The 19,168-nt window shown below is 43.5% G+C and overlaps 1 protein-coding gene across 1 annotated transcript in view; it reads right to left on the bottom strand.

The window, feature by feature from the left end:
- The window catches only part of Plekhm1 (Pleckstrin homology and RUN domain containing M1), a 218,215-nt gene that overhangs the window by 148,205 nt on the left and 50,842 nt on the right, over positions 1–19,168 (bottom strand). Inside the window, exon 4 of the mRNA XM_080275296.1 lies at positions 12,401–12,994. Coding sequence (XP_080131422.1) covers positions 12,401–12,994 — 594 coding nt within the window. The remainder of the gene's footprint in view (positions 1–12,400; positions 12,995–19,168) is intronic.

Here is a 19,168-nt window from a genome sequence, read left to right as displayed (position 1 = left end):
TGGATGGTGAACTTGTTGAACGAAAGGCAATGATAGACTACGTGTGTGTGGATGAGCGAATGAGAAGACAAGTGTTGGATGCAAGGGTGTGGAGAGGGTGGGGGAATGGAGTCTCGGACCATCACTTAGTGATGGCCAAGGTAGAGCTGCAAAGAAAGTGGTTGAGGAGGCGAAGGGGAAGACAGGAGGAAGCAGCTCCTGTGAGAAGAGTGGAGAAATTGCAAGATAGTGAGAAGAGGACAGAGTATAAGAGCATAGTGGAAGAAAGATTGGGAAGGTATGAGCTAGAGCAGATGGAAGGGGTGGAAGACGTATGTAAGATATTCACGGAAGAGATAAGCACAGCGTGTGAGGCGGTTTGTGGAGTGAGGAGGAGATGCAAGGGTGTGCAAGGGACAGCATGGTGGAATGATGAGGTGAAACGAGCTGTGGAACAAAAGAAGAAGGCATATGGTGAATGGTTGGCGAGTAGAGGTAGGGGAGAAGATGAGAGAGAGAAGAGAGAAGTATATGTGAGCAGGAGAAGGGAGGTTAAGAGACTGGTGAAGGAGAGTAAGAAGAAAGTGGATGAAGAGTTTGGGAGGAATCTGAGTGTGAAATGGAGGGAGAGTAAGAAATTGTTTTGGAAGGAGGTAAAGAAAGTAAGGCAGTGTGAAAGGGGAAATAGTAGGGGAGTGAAAGATAGGAATAATAGATTGTTGGTGGAGAAGAGAGAGAAATTGAGGAGATGGAAGGAGCACTTTGAGGATTTGTTGAATGTAGAGAGTGAGAGCAGTGTGAGTATAAGTGGTTGGGGAATGGCTGGGAGAAGAAGAGATGAGAGGAGGGAGGAAGAGATCAGTAGGTCGGAAGTAGTGGAAGCGATGAAGAAGATTAAGCTGGGAAAGGCCCCAGGAATTGATGGAGTGTGTGGTGAAATGCTTAGGTATGGGGGTGAGATTGTTGTGGAGTGGATATGGAAGTTGTGTAGATTGGCTTGGGAAGAGGGAAGGGTTCCAGAGGACTGGAAATCAGGTATAATTGTTCCTCTGTACAAAGGAAAAGGGAGAGAGAAGTATGTGGTAACCATAGGGGTATTTGCCTTCTTAGTGTGACTGGTAAAATATATGGTAGAATACTCATTGATAGGGTTAGGCATATGACAGAGGAGCTAGTTGGAGAAGAACAAGGGGGATTTAGGAAGGGAAAAGGGTGTGTAGATCAGATATTTGTTCTAAGATGTTTAGTGGAGAAGTATCTAGAGAAGGGAAGGAAAGTGTACGCTGCCTTCATGGACTTGGAGAAAGCTTATGACAGAATAGATAGGAAAGGTATGTGGAAGGTATTAAGAATATATGGAGTGGAGGGGAAATTGTTGAGTGCTGTGAAGAGTATGTACGAGGGAGCTAGGGCTACGGTGCGAGTGGATGGTGAGCTGAGTGAGTTCTTTGATCTCAATGTGGGACTGAAACAGGGGTGTGTAATGTCTCCTTGGCTGTTTAATATATATATGGATGGGGTCGTAAAGGAGGTACAAGGTAGGGCAGTGGATGTGGGGGTGGCCTTAATGAATGAGGGTGAGATTTGGAAGCTTCCGGTGTTGCTGTTTGCTGATGATACAGTATTGTTGAGAGTGAAGATGAATGGGAGTTGCAAGGTTTGGTGAATGAATTTGGGACAGTGTGTAGGAGGAGGAAGCTGAAAGTTAATGTAAACAAAAGTAAAGTTATGGTGTTTGAGAGGAATGAAGTCACAGAGTGTGCAGTGAGGTTGGATGGTGAGGATATGGAGAATGTGAGTGCATTCAAGTACTTGGGTAGTGTGATGAGTAAGGATGGAACTTTGGGGGATGAAGTACGTGAAAGGGTACAGCAGGGAAGGAAGGTTGTTGGCACACTGAAAGCAGTGATGAGAAATAGGGAGGTGAGTATGGAAGTTAAGAAGTCACTGCATGATGGTATTGTGATCCCTACCCTGACGTATGGAAGCGAGGCGTGGACCTTACAAGAGGGGAACAAGTCAAGAGTGAGAGCAGTGGAAATGAGTTACTTGAGAGGAGCATGTGGAGTGACATGGAGGGACAGGTTGACGAATGAAGAAGTGAAGGAACGTTGTGGGGATGTGGTTGAAAAGATTAGGAGAAATACACTGAGGTGGTTTGGACATGTGGAGAGGATGGAGAATGAAAGACTGACTAAGAGGGTGTATGTAGGTGAGGTGGAGGGAGGGAGAGGGAGGGGTAGACCGAGGATGAGGTGGAGGGATGGAGTTGAGAGGTATATGAGGGAGGGGGGGGTGAGTTGGGGGGAGGGGAGTCAAATGGTGGGTGACAGAGTGACTTGGAGGCGTTTTGTCTGCGGCCACCCTTTGCGGGATTAGGGCGTCGGGCTATAGATAGATAGATAGAAATTTCGATGCATTTTGGAGTGGTCTGCCTACCTTACTTTTTGATGCAAATTCGCGAATTTCGATGCTTTCAGGGTCAGACTCCAACCAAAACATGCAAAGATAATATGTTTGATGCGAACCAAAATGCTAGAAGTGAAGGAAAATTATAAGAAAAAGTATGAACCTAACCTAATATCGTATATAACATGTGCTCTCAGGGCCAGACTCCAACCAAAACAAGGAAAGATTATATTTTTGATGCGAACCAAAATGCCAGAAGTGAGGGAAAATTATAAGAAAAAGTATGAGCCTAACCCTATATGGACATGCATTTCACTGCAATATAGTTGCATGTATTTTCTTTGCAATTTTGTCGTAACTTACCTGTTTCAAAATGGCAAGCAAGAGTGGTTCTTTGGGTAGCAGTGGTGATGTATGAGAGCAGCCTGGCACCTCTAAATCTTTGCAGCCAAAGGAGAAATGGCAGTACAGGAAAGGGTAGAAATACACCAAGTATACACATGCTGACAGTATGGCAATACAATGCAGAACTACAGTTACTTAACCCTCTCGCACACGATAAGTTTCAGTAAGTTTTCCGGAGCATGACTTTATCTGCGAAGCAGCCCGGCCAGGCTGCCCGCTCGCGGCAAATAATACGTATTCTCTCTTTATTTTCGTCACCCAAACATCAATATACTGCCATGAAACCTATGTCATCTTATTCGTCGATGTTTGTTCTAGCTGATAAGCACCACAAAAAACAGGAAAACACGAATAAAACAACATTAGGCGCCAGTGAATAAAATTTTGCTACGTCACGTTCACATCCCAACATCACCATTTGAGTGTTTTCCATCATACAGGAAAATGTTATTAGAAGTTTTGATAGAGAATTTCATCAGCTTTCTAAAGAGACAAATCTGGTGTTGATCCGATTTGTAGTTTTCGAGAAAATAGCCAAAAACTGAAGGCCATTTTTGAAAAAAAAAATCAAGGAGCTCTAATATGGAAATTTTCTCGCACATGCTATGTTTTTATTGCATAATATTATGCAGAATTTCACCAGCTTTCTAATGAGCACCTCTTGGTTTCCATACGCCTCATAGTTCTTGAGTAAATCGCCAAAAACGACTGGGAACTCACATCCGTAAGTCACTTTCGTGATGTGCACACAGCATATGCAATATTCCCGCCTACGGAACAACGAATTCTTATCATAGATATTAACATTGTTATGTCATGTACTTACATAGAATTTACTGCTCTTTATCATGGTTCTTATAGGAAATCGATACATCCAATAGTTTTTGAGTAATTGGCCAACAAAGTGAGATTACTCCTCCGAGTGCTTCCGAGTTTACCGAAAGTCTGTTCCCCCAACTTTTCCAACAGAAAATGCTCCCAGGTGCAGAAATGGATGTATGTGGAATAACCTAGACTACATGGAGAGGTGAGAGGGCAAGAGAAGGGGAGAATGGATGGGGTATATACAAGGGAGTGGGTGAGAATGAGAAGGCAAAAGGAATATGTGTTGTTGTGTGCAACAGATGGAGCGAGAATATAAGAGAGTATGGATCAGTTGGCTTAAGGATTGTGTGGGTATGACTGAAAGTTGGGTTACAAATATGGAAGACTGTGTGTGTCAGTATGTGCCAACACAAGATTATGCAAGCAGAGTGAAAGAAGAGTAGTAGTAGTAGTTGTTCCCCAGGCAGTCTGGCTGAACAGCCTCGAGTCCCTAAGGAAGGCCACGGCCGAGACCGGGCTTTCCCACAGAGCTCTCAAGGAATGTATGTTGTGTTGTTGGCGTAGGTGATTGTGTGCAATGCAGTCTTCCGTAATGTGCTTAATAGTATGGGGTGCTGTGTTGCATCCTGGACATGCATCAGCGACCGAGTTATCCAGCCTCTTCTGGTAACTTAAAGAGGGATGGATGATGCCCACATCTCGGCCTGGCCAGGTGAACCCTGTTCTCACGAGGGAGATAGGATTCAGAAAGGTGGATATCAGGAGGTCGTGCATGCAGCTGTGTGCTGTCTTCAAGTGATTGAATGGAGCAGCGAGTGGTTTGAGTATGGATATGCCTCTGGAAGCTGGTCTGCAGCAGGCGAGGGGGGAGAGATGACAGTATTTATGTATGATATCGTGTGCTGGATGTTGTTTTGATTTTCTCTGGTGTGTGTGGATGTGCTGGCATGTTGTGTAGTGGGTGGTGTGGGTTTGTAGAGGCTGCAGCAAGAAACTGGGTGCCTCTCATGTCTAGGTGATCCTTGACTTTGAGGACTTTGGTTTCTTGATGTAGGTGGTCTGTGGGTGTAGTAGCTGTACAGCCTGTGATTATTTTTAGGGCCTAGCTCTGTATGGTCTGTAGAGTGTTGCAATGTGTTTCAGTGAGGTTAGGAGCCCAAGCAGTGATTGCATAATTCATTACTGAATGTATATATTGTCTGTATACTGTGGTGGTGGTTTCTTTGTTATGTCCAAATGTTGTATGGGCAAGTAATCTCAAGGCATTGAGTCTTGGTGTTATTTTATTTTTAATGTTTGTGATGTGTTGCTTAAATGACATTGATGTATTGTATGTTACACCAAGGATTTTGGGTGTGTGTGTGTATGTGGTAGGGGAGTGTTGGTTATGGTGAGGTGTGGAATGTGACTGTGTTCTGTTGTCCAGCTTGTGAGAAAGGTCACCGTAGATTTGGCTGGGGCTATTTTGAGTCTGTCTGTGGTGAACCATTCATGTAGTGTGTTGAGGTAGGGTTGGAGGATGTGTGCACCTGCATTTGCATTTTGGTGTGTACATGTAAGTGTTATGTCATCTGCATAGGCAGCTATGTGTATCTGTGGTGTGTGGGGTGTGGGTATGTTGTGCACGTATAGGTTAAAGAGTGTCAGGGACAAAACAGATCCTTGGGGGATGCCATTTGTAAAGTTTCTGATGTTCAAAGACAGACCGGCAAATGTTACATGTGCACATCTGCCTGCTAAGTAGTTTGCCAGCCATCTTTTTGTGTTACTGTGCATGTTTGTGTTGAATATTTTGTTTGTGAGGTTGTGGTGGAGGTTGGCATCAAAAGCTTTGCTTATGTCTAGTATGACTAGAAGTGTTGTGTGTGGTGGCCTAGCTGAATTCATGTCATCAAAAACTCTCTGTGTAAGGTCTTTAAGACGAGTGTTTGTGGAGTGTAGTGGCCTAAAGCCATGTTGTGATGGGGCTAGCGGGGTGTGAGGTGTGACTAGTTGTAGTACCAGTCGTTCAGTGACTTTAGTGGGGGTGCAGAGGAGTGTGATGGGGCGGTGTGAGGAAGGTAACGTGGGGTCTTTGTTGGGTTTGGAGATAATGATAATGCCATGTTGTGTGAGTAGCTGTAGTTTGATATGTTGGTGAGTGCTTGTATGCCTTGTGGTCCAATGTTTAGGGTGAATGTTCCTTATGTTGTCTGGTCCACAGACAGATAAGTGCTTAAGGCTGCTAATGAAGTGCTTTGTCTGGTTGTAAGTGAAAGGTGCGAAGTCTGGGTTTGTGGGGAGCTGTCTCTCATGTCAGATGATACGTCGGTCGTTGCGATGGGGGTTTAGATGGCTGACATGTGAAAAGTGATGGATGAGAGTGTTTGCTTGTTGTCTGTCTGAAGGTATGGTGTCTGTTGTTGTGATGGCAGTGTGTGATTGTGTAGTGCTGCTGTTGGAGAGTGTGATGCTGTTTAGTGTTTTGTAGAGTATGCTGGTGTTTGTTTTGTGGTCAAGTGTTTGGAGATAATTATGCCAGTTTAGTGTTTGCTGTTCTGATAATTTATTAATTTGAGTGTAGAGCTCTTGTATTTGTTGTACAGTATCTTGTGTATGGGGTGTTGGGGAGTGTTGTAGTGTGTCCCGCTGACTGATGAGGCCTTGAATATCTGGTGTGAAGTTGGGGTTGTCTCTCTTTCTGTTGCCTCTAGGGGTGTGTCTTTTGTCTGCATTTTGTATAACTGTATTTAAAGTGTGCACAGCGGTGTTGATGTTTGTGATGAATGTACTGTTTAATGTTTTGAAATGTTGTTCTGTTTCAGTTGTGAAGGCCTCCCAGTTGGCTCTCTTATAATTAGTGTATATGTTCTCCCTACGTGTCAAGTGGGGTTGGTGGAGGATTAGTGCCCCTCCCTGTAAAACAATTAACTCTATGCCCTTGGCCACCCCGTTTGGGATACATGGCGTCTGGCAATGAATGAATGAAAAAAATGTCTGTGGCCAGCTGGGGTGATTCTGGTTTTGGTAGTGCTGATGACTGGGAGGTGATCAGATCCATGGGTTTTGACCACTCTCCTGGATGTTATGGGGGTGAGGTTTGGGGGGGAAAAGGTGATGTCTAGGGATGATGGGAGGAAGAGGGTTTGGTTTGGGATATGGGTATGTTGATGGAGATTATGCAGTATGAAAAGATAATCTCTTTGGGACTGTAGTACAAGCCCTCTGTGTCTGGGTTGTTGACATGCCAGGCCGACACCTTGGCATTGAAATCACCACCCAGGATGATGATGGGTATGTCAGTGATGTGGTGTATTTGTGGAGAGTAATTGTGTGGTACTGTGGGGGACGACTGGGGGAGAATATATGTGTTGGCGATTGTTATATATTATTTGTTACCAGTGCGTATTTTAATTGACTGTATTTCTGTTGTGGTGTCATGTGGAGGGAGAGGTGACTGTGTGTGTGCACTGGTATCTTAAAAGTTGATGGATTTGTGTACAAGGGTGATGAGTCCACCGCCACTGCCATAGGACCGGTCTTCTGACTTCGTTCATTCGTTCGTTCGTTTTTTAAGGCTCCAACATGCTTGCATGCGTCGGTCTTGGTCACCTAATGGCAGCTCTCCATCCTGCACAATCTGTTGCAGCCTCCCTGTTCAGTCCCTTAACCCTGAGGTCACACTTAATGACCTCATCCCACGTCTTTCTCGGTCAACCCCCCGCAATCCCACCCCCAATAATAACACTTCTCACCTTCTGCACCCTCCATCCTCTCCACATGCCCAAACCATCTCAATCTACCTCTCCTCATCACAACACCAATACACTCCTGTCCCATCCTACCTCTCAACTCTTCCATGGTAAACCTAGCCCCTCCAAATCATGTTTATCAGGTCAGTGACTAACTTCACCCCTTTATCTCCTGAGGCCTTCAACATTTCAGCAGTCAACCCAGACACACCTGCTGCCCTCCCCACCTGCATCCTGGCTATTGCTCCACTCACAGTAGCAGTGTCAATCAAAGACTGGTGGTGAAATGATGAAATGTAGGTGTTTATTTCTGTTCTGTGTAGTTTTGTTTCTTGTAAGATGGCAATGTGTATGTTTTGTTGTTTGATGAACTGTGTGAGTTCTTGTTTTTTGGTATTTATGCCATCTATGTTTAACCGAAGGATGTTTATGTTGTGTATGTGATGTGTGTTGGCTGCTGCAGCACAGGGAGGGAGGTGGTGGTGTGGGTGGAAGGGAAGGGATAGGAGAAGGCTGTGATGGAGGTAAGGGCTAGGGTGGATTAGGAGGATTGGATGGTGTGGGAAGGATCGGTGGGTTAGGCTGAGGAGGTGTGGAGGAAGTAGGAGTAGGGCTGGTGAGGGGGTTAATGGGTGGGGGGAAGGAGCATAAGGAACAGATCCAGGTGTTTGTGTAATGTTTTTTGGATGCAAGTGTTGTGCAGGTGTAATGGGTCCAGTTTTTGCAGGAATTTCACTGAACTGAACCCTTTGTCTGTTGGCTCGATGTGATAGGTTTTGTGCATGTTGGACATATATGTTTGTTGGTGGGTCCTGGACTGCTCTCAATGTCCCCGGCTAAAAGAAGTCATTGAGAAATGATCACCGGAGAATCATTTCTCCGTGTAGAAAAAACAGTGTTGTTGTATGTGTTGTGCTAAGTGATGTAGTATTTGCCCGGGTGACCGAAGCCACTCCCAGGTTCTCGGACGGCGGGTGTTTGTGGTGGTTTGGCGCCCATGCTGTCCTCCTCTTCTGCTTCGACAACCTCTGGGGGGTAGACCAACAACGAAGATGCCACCACTCCACGTCCAAAGAAGAGTTCTAGACAAATGTGGAGGCATCCATGGAAATGTTTGAAAGGAATGAGAGCGTGTTTTTGACTGGAGATATGAATGGAAACGTAAGGAATGTGAAGGTGGCTGGAGTAGTCTGTGAGTGGGGTGTGGTTCCAGAAGTGGATGAGGATGGTGGTGTTCTAGTGGACATTTGTGCAGGGAGGGGGTTGGTGATAGCCAATACCCTCTTTAGACAAAAAATTATCTACTAGTATACATGGCACATGATGAGATGGGTGGATGGTGAAGACAATGACTGATTATGTGTGTGTGGATGACAGAATGAGAAGGTGTGTAATGGATGCAAGAGCATATAGAGGGTGGGGGAGTGGACTTTCCGACCACCACTTGGTGGTGGTGAAAGTCAAGGTTCAAATGAAATGGAAGAATAGATGAGGGAACGACAGGAGGAAGCAGTTCTTACAAGCCGGGCAGAAAGGTTGCAAGATGATGGAAAAATGGCAGAATATAAGAGAGAAGTAGAGGAGCGATTGGGTAAATATGATTTGGAGCAGATGGAGGACATGGAAGGTGTGTGCAAGATATTCACAGAAGAAATCTGTGCAGTATGCATGGTGGTGTATGGGGTGAAAAGAAGATGAACGGGTGTGCAAGGAACAACACGGAGAAATGAAGAGGTGAGACAGGCTGTGGCACAAAGAATGAAAGCATATAGTGAGTGGATGACAAACAGGGGCATGGAGCAAGTTGAGAGACAGAAGAGAGTGTTATATGCAGAGAGGAAGAGAGAGGGGAAAAGATTAATAAGGGTAAGAAGAGAGTGGATGATGAATTTGGAAGGAATCTGAGTGTAAAGTGGGAGGAATGTAAGAAAATGTTCTGGAATGAGGTAAAGAGAGTTGGACAGGGTGATCAAGAACTTAATCGGGTAAAAGGAGAGAAAGAAGAAAAAGCAAGCAGATGGAAAGAACATTTTAAGAAATTGTCAAACACAAAGAATGAAAGCAATGCGAGTATAAGTGGCTGGGGCATAGATGGGAGAAAGGGGGAGGTGAGAACAGACAAAGAAATCAGTAGGATGGAAGTTGGGGATGCAATGAAGAAAGTCATAATGGGGAAAGTCCCAGGAATTGATGCAGTTTGTGGTGAAAAGCTGAAACATGGGGGCTAGATAGTAGTAGAATGGATGTGGAAGATGTGCAGACTGGCCTGGGAGGAAGGTAGAGTCCCGGGGAATTGGAAGTCAGGCATAATTATTCCCTTGTACAAAGGAAAAGGGAGAAAAGAAGTGTATGGTAATCACAGGGGCACCTGTCTTCTTAGTGTAACAGGAAACTGTATGGGAGGATACTTACTGACAGAGAAATAACAGAGGAATTAGTTGGAGAACAGGAAGGTTGTGTAGATCAAATAATCATTCTTAGGTCTTTAGTGGAAAAGTTTCTAGAGAGGGGAATGAAGTTGTATGTGGCCTTCATGGATCTGCAGAAAGCATAAGACAGAGTGGATAGACAAAGAATGTGGTTATTAAGAAAATATGGAGTAAATGGGAAGCTGCTGAATGCCATGAAGAGTACACATGAGGGTGCCAAGGCTGCAGTACGTGTGGATGGTGAACTAAGTGAATTTTTCTATCTGAAGAGTGGATTGAAATAGGGATGTGTCATGTCTCCATGGTTGTTCAATCTGTATATGGATGGGGTCATACAACAGACACAAGGTAGGGCAATGGATGTTGGAGTAGCCGTAATAAGAGAGGGCAGTGTTTGGAAACTCCCTGTACTGTTGTCGCAGAGGCTGTGGCAGAATCGGTAGAGAGGCAGCCTGCAGTTCTAATGGACCCATGTTTGAATCCTGGCTGGGGCAGGGAACAGTTTAAGGATTTGAATTTCATAGAAAGCAGACTTTCCTGATCTACCAGATGACCCATTAACATGTCATCAAAGCACCCCCACTAAAAACATTACATCAGTCCTGTATGAGACAGCCCTAGCATGTATTCATGGAGATGTAAGAGGACTACTGGGCCTCAAGGATACTGGGACTTGGGGATAGGCCCAGAAGCCTTTGCCTAGAGTTAAAAAAAAAAAAAAAAAAAAAAAAAAAAAAAAAAAGTGTTACTGTGTTGCTACGTGAAGAAGAAGGGGAGCTGCAAGGCTTGGTGAATAAGTCTGGGAGAGTGTGTAAGAAACAGAATCTACAGGTGAATGTAGGGAAGAGTAAAGTTATGGTCTTTGAGAGAAATGAAGTCAATGAATGTAGAGTGAGGTTGGATGGGGAGGAAATCGAAAATGTGAGTGCATTTAAGTACTTGGGTAGTGTGATGAGTATGGATGGAAGTTTGGAGGGTGAAGTGCTTGAAAGGGTACAACAAGGAAGAAACGTTGCTGGTTCTTTGAAAGCAGCGAAAAGAAACAGGGATGTGAGCATGGAAGGAAAAAAGCCGCTGCATGACAGTATTGTGACACGAACTCTAACACATGGAAGAGAAGCTTGGACCTTGCTGGAAGGACACAAGTCAGGAGTGAGAACACTGAAAATGAGTTATTTGAGAGGAGCATGTGGAGTCACATGGAGAGACAGGCTGACAAATGAAGAAGTGAAAAAGCGTTGTGGTATGGATGCGGGTGATAGAAAGCGGTAGGAGAAATACACTGAGGTGATTTGGCCATGTGGAGAGGATGGAGAGCGAGAGACTGACAAGAAGAGTGTATGCAAGTGAGGTGGAGGGGGGGAGAGGGAAGGGGAGGCCAAGGATGAGATGGAGGGATGGAATGGAGAGGTATATGAGAGAAGGGGATGTGACCTGGTAGCAGGGCAGTGAAATGGCAGGGGACAGAGCAACATGGAGGATACTTGTTTGTGGCCACCCTTTACGGAATAAAGGCATCTGGCAATAGATAGATAGAAAGGGAGTACCTATCAAGAACTAAGACCACTGAAACATTTCCTCTAAATGGAAGGGTGAAAGCTAATGGGTTCACTCCCACACTGTGCCATTTGATATTCTAGGCTCATAAATGAGGCGTCTCGTGGACAAGGGGCGAATGCGCCATTTTCTTACTTTTGAGTTATGAGCATTTAAAGTTCAGGTATAGGTGGCAGACATAGAATATTACAGAACAGCATGTTATTACATATCAGTAAAATCCCCTGGAAGAGGCAAATTTATACTGCAGGAAAAAAAAAATAAATAAATAAATAAAACACGCAATGGTGTTTTTTCAGCATATAGCAATTATTGTTCAATCAACTTGAAATTCATTCCCGTATTAGATGTAAATGAAACTAAGATACTGTGAAAATTTCAGCCAAAAATTCCTATAATTAATATTTTTCCTATAATTATTAATTAAATATTTTCATCTTATCGGCAACAGGTTGTTTTATTGTGTGTATGATAACCATTATATTGTTAATGACTGACACAATGAAGTTATAATACTCACCAACTATTTACAACTCCAACCGCACACCAAGATGAAGAGGGGGGGGGGGGACTGATGGTTAGTAGTCGAGGACGTCATCGGAGTGTAAACAAAGCCAGGCTTCACTCACGTGCTTGGCGGGATGACTAGCGGGGGTGCTAGCACGCGTCTGATTGGCTTAGAGGTGGCCCTTTAACTCTGACACAGGTAGCTGCTCGCCCACCGGCTGGGCCACGTGCCGACATTCGTCCCTAACGCTCTGAAATCCCAGATCCTCCCCGCCCTCCTCCTCCCCTCCACATGTGCAAAACAAGGGAGACTGAACCTAGAATTCTGAACCCGCATGGGTTGGAATCGGAAAACGCTCTTCACCACGAGATTTTCAGTGCTTCCACCTAGCGGAAAACATGCATAACTCATTTTTGATGGGGGTGGCGCATTCGCCTCTTGTCCACGAGACGCCTCAAATGTTCCTTGAGAATACTATTACAGGAGCTATGGGTACTTATGTTCTTCAATAAAAATCTATGAAACTATCATTGAAATGGATGGAAAATAAATCTTACCTCATCAGACATCTCTGCAATTGGGGTTGATGTATCAGGTGGTGAAGAAAAGGCAGCTCCGGCAAAGGCTGGCACATTTGTGAATGGACCAACAGCATCAAAATCTGAGAAAATTCTTGTGTACTCCGATGATCCATCAATTAAGCTGCGGGACATAGAATCTTCACTGAACTCTCTCACATAACTTCTGTTGCTAAATGAACTTGTATAAGATGCTTCCAACAGGTATCTATGGTCTGTCTGCATACCATCAGTAGTTTCACTAATGTCTTCCTTGTTCTGTCCAGATATTTTATTATTCAGCTGCTGCTGCGTCCAACTGTCCTCTGTTTGACTATCATTAGATTTATCAAGCTGCACACTCTCAGTTTCTGTGTCATCTTGTTTTGATTGGTTCTGACTTCCAGACACTAACTTTTGTTTTTGTACATGATCACTGATGAAACTAGTTTCTGGTGTACCTCCAATAATAAAATCAAACATCTGGTCAGTGACTGGGGTAGAGGGCACTGCAATATCCAGTGCAGGAGAGCGATCATCATACACTGTACTGGCCACATCTGTCGCTGCCAACACTGGTTCTGAGGCAACACCCTTTGAAAAAGAAAAATGAATTAATATAACCAGACTTACTATTCTAACCCTTTCCCTACAATGGCATACTGTACTTTATGTTATTCATGCTGCTACCAGACAAGTATGTACAGCTGTTTTTTTCCTTTTTTTTTTTTTTTTCTGGAAGGGTTCTTTATATAAATTCTGTAACTTATTAAGTACGAGCCACAAAGCCAGCTTTGCTTGTGGGGGAGTGCAAGCCACTGTTCAGGCTTTGCTAAACGCACCTATATTTCAAAACTGCAAAGTGGGGAGGCTCCATGGGTGGGTCATTTTTTCCCACCTTAAGTCTATAAAAAAAAAAAAAAAAAAAAAAAAAAATATCACTTTACTCAAGGGGTTGAATATCTACGGTGGCTAAAGTTACCTACTGTACAGTATAAACTGTATTTCAACATATTGCTGTACTGCCAAACATCTATCAAAAGTAATGTAAGTCTGAATGTCCACTTGACATCTGCCTTACATCTGTTGGAGGCAATATCTCTGAAGTACCTCAATAATTACAACAGCACAACAAAAAATACTTCTGAAAATATTTAAGATACACTGCTCTCCACAACAAACCTGGAAACACAAAAACACCAGCAGTTATTCTCTGATTCCAATTAAGATGAGGAAACTGAATCATTTATATTAAAGAACATCAAGTTTAGTATCAATAAGCCCTGATTATCATCTTGGGACTAAGCAAAATTACTACAACTTCAAAATATTACAAAGTTTAACACCGCTGCCAAAAAAAGCCTCTTGAAATACTACTACTATATTAATCTCTTAAAAGTGCTGCATCAGCTTTCCACAAGCAAAAACTAGGTATACAGTACTAGAGTATGGGTGTACAGCTCAACAGTGTGAAAAGAAGACAGAACACAGGTGATAATGTATATTGGACCTTCCTTTGCTGCTTATCTGGCAAAATCTTCTGCTGCGGACAGCTTAGTCAGGATTACCAGTATCTACCAAGCATTATTTTGTACTCCCCATAACCCTTTTCATGCTTTATAGTGTCCTACCTTTTTAAGTCAATAGACTGGATGGCCAGTCACTAATTTCATAACACTGTTATTGTTGCTCAACCCTGGTCATCTCTGGTCCACAAGACCCATTGACCAAGCAACTACCTGTATAGAGTTGTCTCAGAGGTTCCTTACACCACTGATGTTGTATTTGCAACACCGTGTGGCATGTGTTGTGCAGTGTTCCATAATATTAGTTATGTTGTGGAAACCTACTCTACAGTACGGGCATGTGTCATTTGTAATTCCAACCAGCCCAGGATCGAGTGATGTCCAGATCTAAGCCAAGTTAGGTGAAGCAGACCAGCACTATTTGAGGATGCCTCTCATGTCTGCAAGAGGGGGAGGTAGTACTGAGTTCTGATTAAGGTGTTTTACTGCCTTGCATGTGAGATGGGTATCTTCACTGCTAGTGCTGGAGTATATGGAAGCAGGATGTTGTTGAAGAGAGTCTGATAATGTTTGCATGATAGTTGTTTTATGTCTCTCATTGTGCTATGTGGCTGTCATGTAATGACAAGGATACTGTGTGTCAGAAATGACTACTGTATAAAATTCTATGCCTCTCATATCAAGATATTTTCTAACTGGGAGGGCTTTGGTTTCAAAGTGTGAGTGAGCTGTGGGAATGGTACTGGTGCAGTCAATGATGATGAGTAGATCACTGTTGGGTGTGGTCTACAAGGTGTTATGGGTTTGAGATTGGACGAGGGGCCCATACCAGGGAGGCATAAGACATCACTAATCTAATGTACTATTCATAGAGTAGGGACAGAGTTTCTTTCTGTTGACCAGAAGTCTGTCCCTGTAACTACCTTTAGTGCACTGAGTATGGGGGTGCACCATCTATCGATGTTTGTACGTGGTACTTGAAGCTGAGTCCAGTGTCATATGTCACTCTAAGGATCTTAGTGGTGGTGTGTGGCACCAGTATATTGTTAGGTAAGTTGTTGGTATTGTACCTGTGTTTATGACTGCTGATGGTGATGAGCCTAATGATGGATTTAGCTGAAGCATAAGTCAGCCAGTTGTCCACAATCCATGCCTGAAATGTGTTGAGGTAGTACTGGTGCAATGTGCAGGCTGTGTCTCTGATGTCGTGTGAGGTTGTTATGGTAATGTCATCAGCAAATAAGGCAATGTTTATGAACATGGGGGTGCAGGAATACCATGCATATATCGCTTTAAAAATGTGACAGAAATGATGGAGCCCTGCAGAAATCCATTAAAGAAGTTTTGTGTTCATGATGACTTGCCCTGGTGTGCAATATGCACTTATCTACTTGATAAGTAGTAGGCAAGCCAAAGTTTATTGCTGTTCTCCACAACCATGTTGTATATTCTGATGATTAGTTTGTGTCGGGGGATGGCATCAAAGGTTTTACTATGTCTACTGTTATTAGAAGTCTATGCTGAATGGGTCATAGGGAGTAGATGCCATCTGACACATGTTGTGTGGGGTTAGTTACTATGGTTTTTGTGGAGTGGAGTGCTGTAAAGCCATGTTCCAAGGAGGCAAGGCCATAAGGTATGACTTTTACAAATAACACATTAACTGCAGTAGTAGTAGTTGTTCCCTAGGCAGGCTGGCCGAACAGCCCCGAGTCCCTAAGGAAGGCCATGGCCGAGACCAGGCTTTCCTACAGAGCTCTCAAGGAATGTATGTTGTGTTGTTGGCACAGGTGATTGTAAGCAATGCAGTCTTCCATAATGTGCTTAACAGAATGGGGTGCTGTGCTGCATCCTGGACAGGCATCAGCGACAGAGTTATTCAGCCTCTTCTGATATCTTAAGAGGGCTAGATGATGCCCATATCTCAGCCTGGCCAGGTGAACCCTGTTCTCACAAGGGAAATAGGATTCAGAAGGGTGGATATAAGGAGGCCATACATGCAGCTGTGTGTTGTCTTTGAGTGACTGAAAGGAGTGGCGAGTGATTTGAGTATGGATATGCTTCTGGAAGCTGGTCTGAGGTGGGCGAGGGGGGAAAGATGACAGTATTTGTGTATGATATCGTCTGCTGGGTGTTGTTTTAATTTTCTCTGGTGTGTGTGGATGTGCTCCCATGTAGTGTAGTGGATGGTGTGCGTCTGTGGAGGCAGTGGCGAGAATTTTGGTGTGTCTCAAGTCTAGGTGATCCTTGACCTTGAGGATTTAGGTTTCTTGGTGTAGGTGGTCTGTGGGTGAAGTAGCTGTGCAGCCTGTGATTATATTTAGGGCCTTGTTCTGTATGGTCTGTAGTGCTATAGTGTGTTTTAGTGAGGTTAGAAGCACAAGCAGGGCTTCCATTATTTATCATTGAACATACTGTATATATTGTTTGTATACAGGTTATCCCTTAATTCACACGAACTTTTTTCACGCGATTTCGGTTATCCACGAATTTTTCGTACAATAATTAAAACAAAATTATAGTATTCAAATAAGTAATTTCAATATACAAGAGAAATAAATAAAATATAAAAAATGCCTACCTGCTGCTCGTGTGCACACATATATGTATGTGTGTGTGTGTATGTGTGTGTGGGAGCCTGGGAGATCGGTCTACCACGCACCACACAGTCAGTTTGAATCAGACGGTTGAACCATGCATGACTTGCAAATCGTTATTTGTGGCTTATTTTTCTGCCTTCCAGTAATTGCTTGCCTTGTCTGTCAACATGGGGCATAAGCGTAGTGCTAGTGATGCATGTGGTAACACACCAAAACTGACTTGTAAAGTGATGTTGCTGACAGAGAAAGTTAAAGTGTTGGACAGACTTCAGGGAGGAATGTTGGCGACAATTCTCCGTCAGGACGATTCCCCGTCATTTATTTACATACCAGTTTATTTAGCAAGTACAGTACACTAGTTTTTTACTTACATGAGTTATAAAATCCTCCTGAAAATTAGTTATTAAAGTATTAATTAATCAATAATAAGTATATTAATAGAATGACGAGAAATTGTCCATGTTTTGACGGTGAATTGACTTGATGGTGAATTGTCTCAGAACCGTATGTTTGGGGTGAGTCAACTGTTCATACAATAAAGAAGGAGAACGTAGCATACAGGAGACAGTGAGGGCTAGTGCACCAGACTGCTAAAGTGTCTCCACCTACGCCTGTGAACTGTCTTGTAACCGCATGTTTGGGGTGAATGAGTCAACTGTTCATACAATAAAGAAGGCAGAATGTAGCATACGGGAGGCAGTGAGGGCTAGTGCACCAGACTGCTGAAGTGTCTCCACCTATGCCTGTGCTTGTCAGGTTTCAGTTTTAAATTTGTTACATTTTTGTTGTTTTTAATACTTTATGCTAGTTTATAAGGTGTATGTAGTGCATAAACAGTATTATTTAGATGTAATATACGTATAGACATGCGTAATTATGTGCACACAAGGGCAGAACATATACGCGAATTTACCACATACGCGAAGGGTCTGGGAACATAACCCTCGCGTGAATTAAGGGCTTACCTGTACTGTGGTGGTGGTTTCTTTCTTGTGTGCAAATGTTGTATGGGCAAGTGACCTCAACACATTGAGTCTTGGTGTTAATTTATCTTTATTGTTTGCAATGATAGACTGTGTGTGTGTGGATGAGCAAATGAGAAGAAAAGTGTTGGATGCAAGAGTTTGGAGAGGGTGGGGGATTGGAGTCTCGGACCATCATTTAGTGATGGCCAAGGTAAAGCTGCAAAGAAAATGGTTGAGGAGACAAAGGGGAAGACAGGAGGGAACAACTCCTGTGAGAAGAGTGCAGAAATTGCAAGATAGTGAGAGAATGGCAGAGTATAAGTGCATAGTGGAAGAAAGATTGGGAAAGTATGAGTTAGAGCAGATGGAAGGGGTGAAAGACACATGTAAGATATTCACGGATGAGATAGGCACAGCGTGTGAGGTGGTTTGTGGAGTGAGGAGGAGATGCAAGGGTGTGCAAGGGACAGCATGGTGGAATGATGAGGTGAAACGAGCTGTAGAAGAAAAGAAGAAGGCATATAGTGAATGGTTAGCGAGTAGAGGTAGGTGAGAAGATGAGAGAGAGAAGAGAGAGGTATATGTGAGCAGGAGAAGGGAGGTGAAGAGACTGGTGAAGGAGAGTAAGTAGAAAGTGGATGAAGAGTTTGGGAGGAAGCTGTGTGATATGGAGGGAGAGTAAGAAATTGTTTTGGAAGGAGATAAAGAAAGAAAGGCAGGGTCAAAGGGGAAACAGTAAGGGAGTGAAAGATAGGAATAATAGACTGTTGGTGGAGAAGAGAGAGAAACTGAGGAGATGGAAGGAGCACTTTGAGGATTTGTCGAATGTAAAGAGTGAGAGCAGTGTGAGTATAAGTGGCTGGGGAATGGCTGGGAGAAGAAGAGATGAGAGGAGGGAGGAAGTGATCAGTAGGGCAGAAGTTGTGGAAGCAATGAAGAAGATCAAGTTGGGAAAGGCCCCAGGAATTGATGGAGTGTGTGTTGAAATGCTGAGGTATGGGGGTGAGATTGTTGTGGAGTGGATATGGAAGTTGTGTAGATTGGCTTGAGAAGACGGGAGGGTTCCAGAGGACTGGAAATCAGGTATAATTGTTCCTCTGTACAAAGGAAAAGGGGAGAGAGAAGTATGTGGTAACCATAGGGGTATTTGCCTTCTTAGTGTGACTGGTAAAATACATGGTAGAATACTCATTGATAGGGTTAGGCATATGACAGAGGAGCTAGTTGGAGAAGTACAAGGGGGATTTAGGAAGGGAAAAGGGTGTGTAGATCAGATATTTGTTCTAAGATGTTTAGTGGAGAAGTATCTAGAGAAGGGAAGGGAAGTGTATGCTGCCTTCATGGACTTGAAGAAGAGAACACACACTTAAACTGTGAATCTTATCTGCCTGTTGTTCTCTGAATTCCTTCAGTACCCATTTAGAGATTCCATCTGGTCCTGGGGCTTTCGTTACATCTTGAGTTTCCAGTATTTTTATACACTTCCTGTACTTCCACTTTTATATCTTTTATCACTACATTTCTAGTCACTCCCTCCCCTTCCACAAACTCCTTTTCATTAGTGAAAACTGATTGGAAACATTTGTTCATTATCTCTGCTTGCATTGCTGCATCTTTATAGACCTCTCCTTCTACTTTCAGTTTGGTGATTCCTTCCTTTTTTTTCAGTTTGCCATT

Source organism: Coenobita brevimanus, chromosome 61 (assembly GCF_032717465.1).
Source record: "Coenobita brevimanus isolate Jiangsu-jjx chromosome 61, ASM3271746v2, whole genome shotgun sequence".
Taxonomy (NCBI): Eukaryota; Metazoa; Arthropoda; class Malacostraca; order Decapoda; family Coenobitidae; genus Coenobita; species Coenobita brevimanus.
This window is presented reverse-complemented; position numbering and strand designations above follow the sequence as displayed.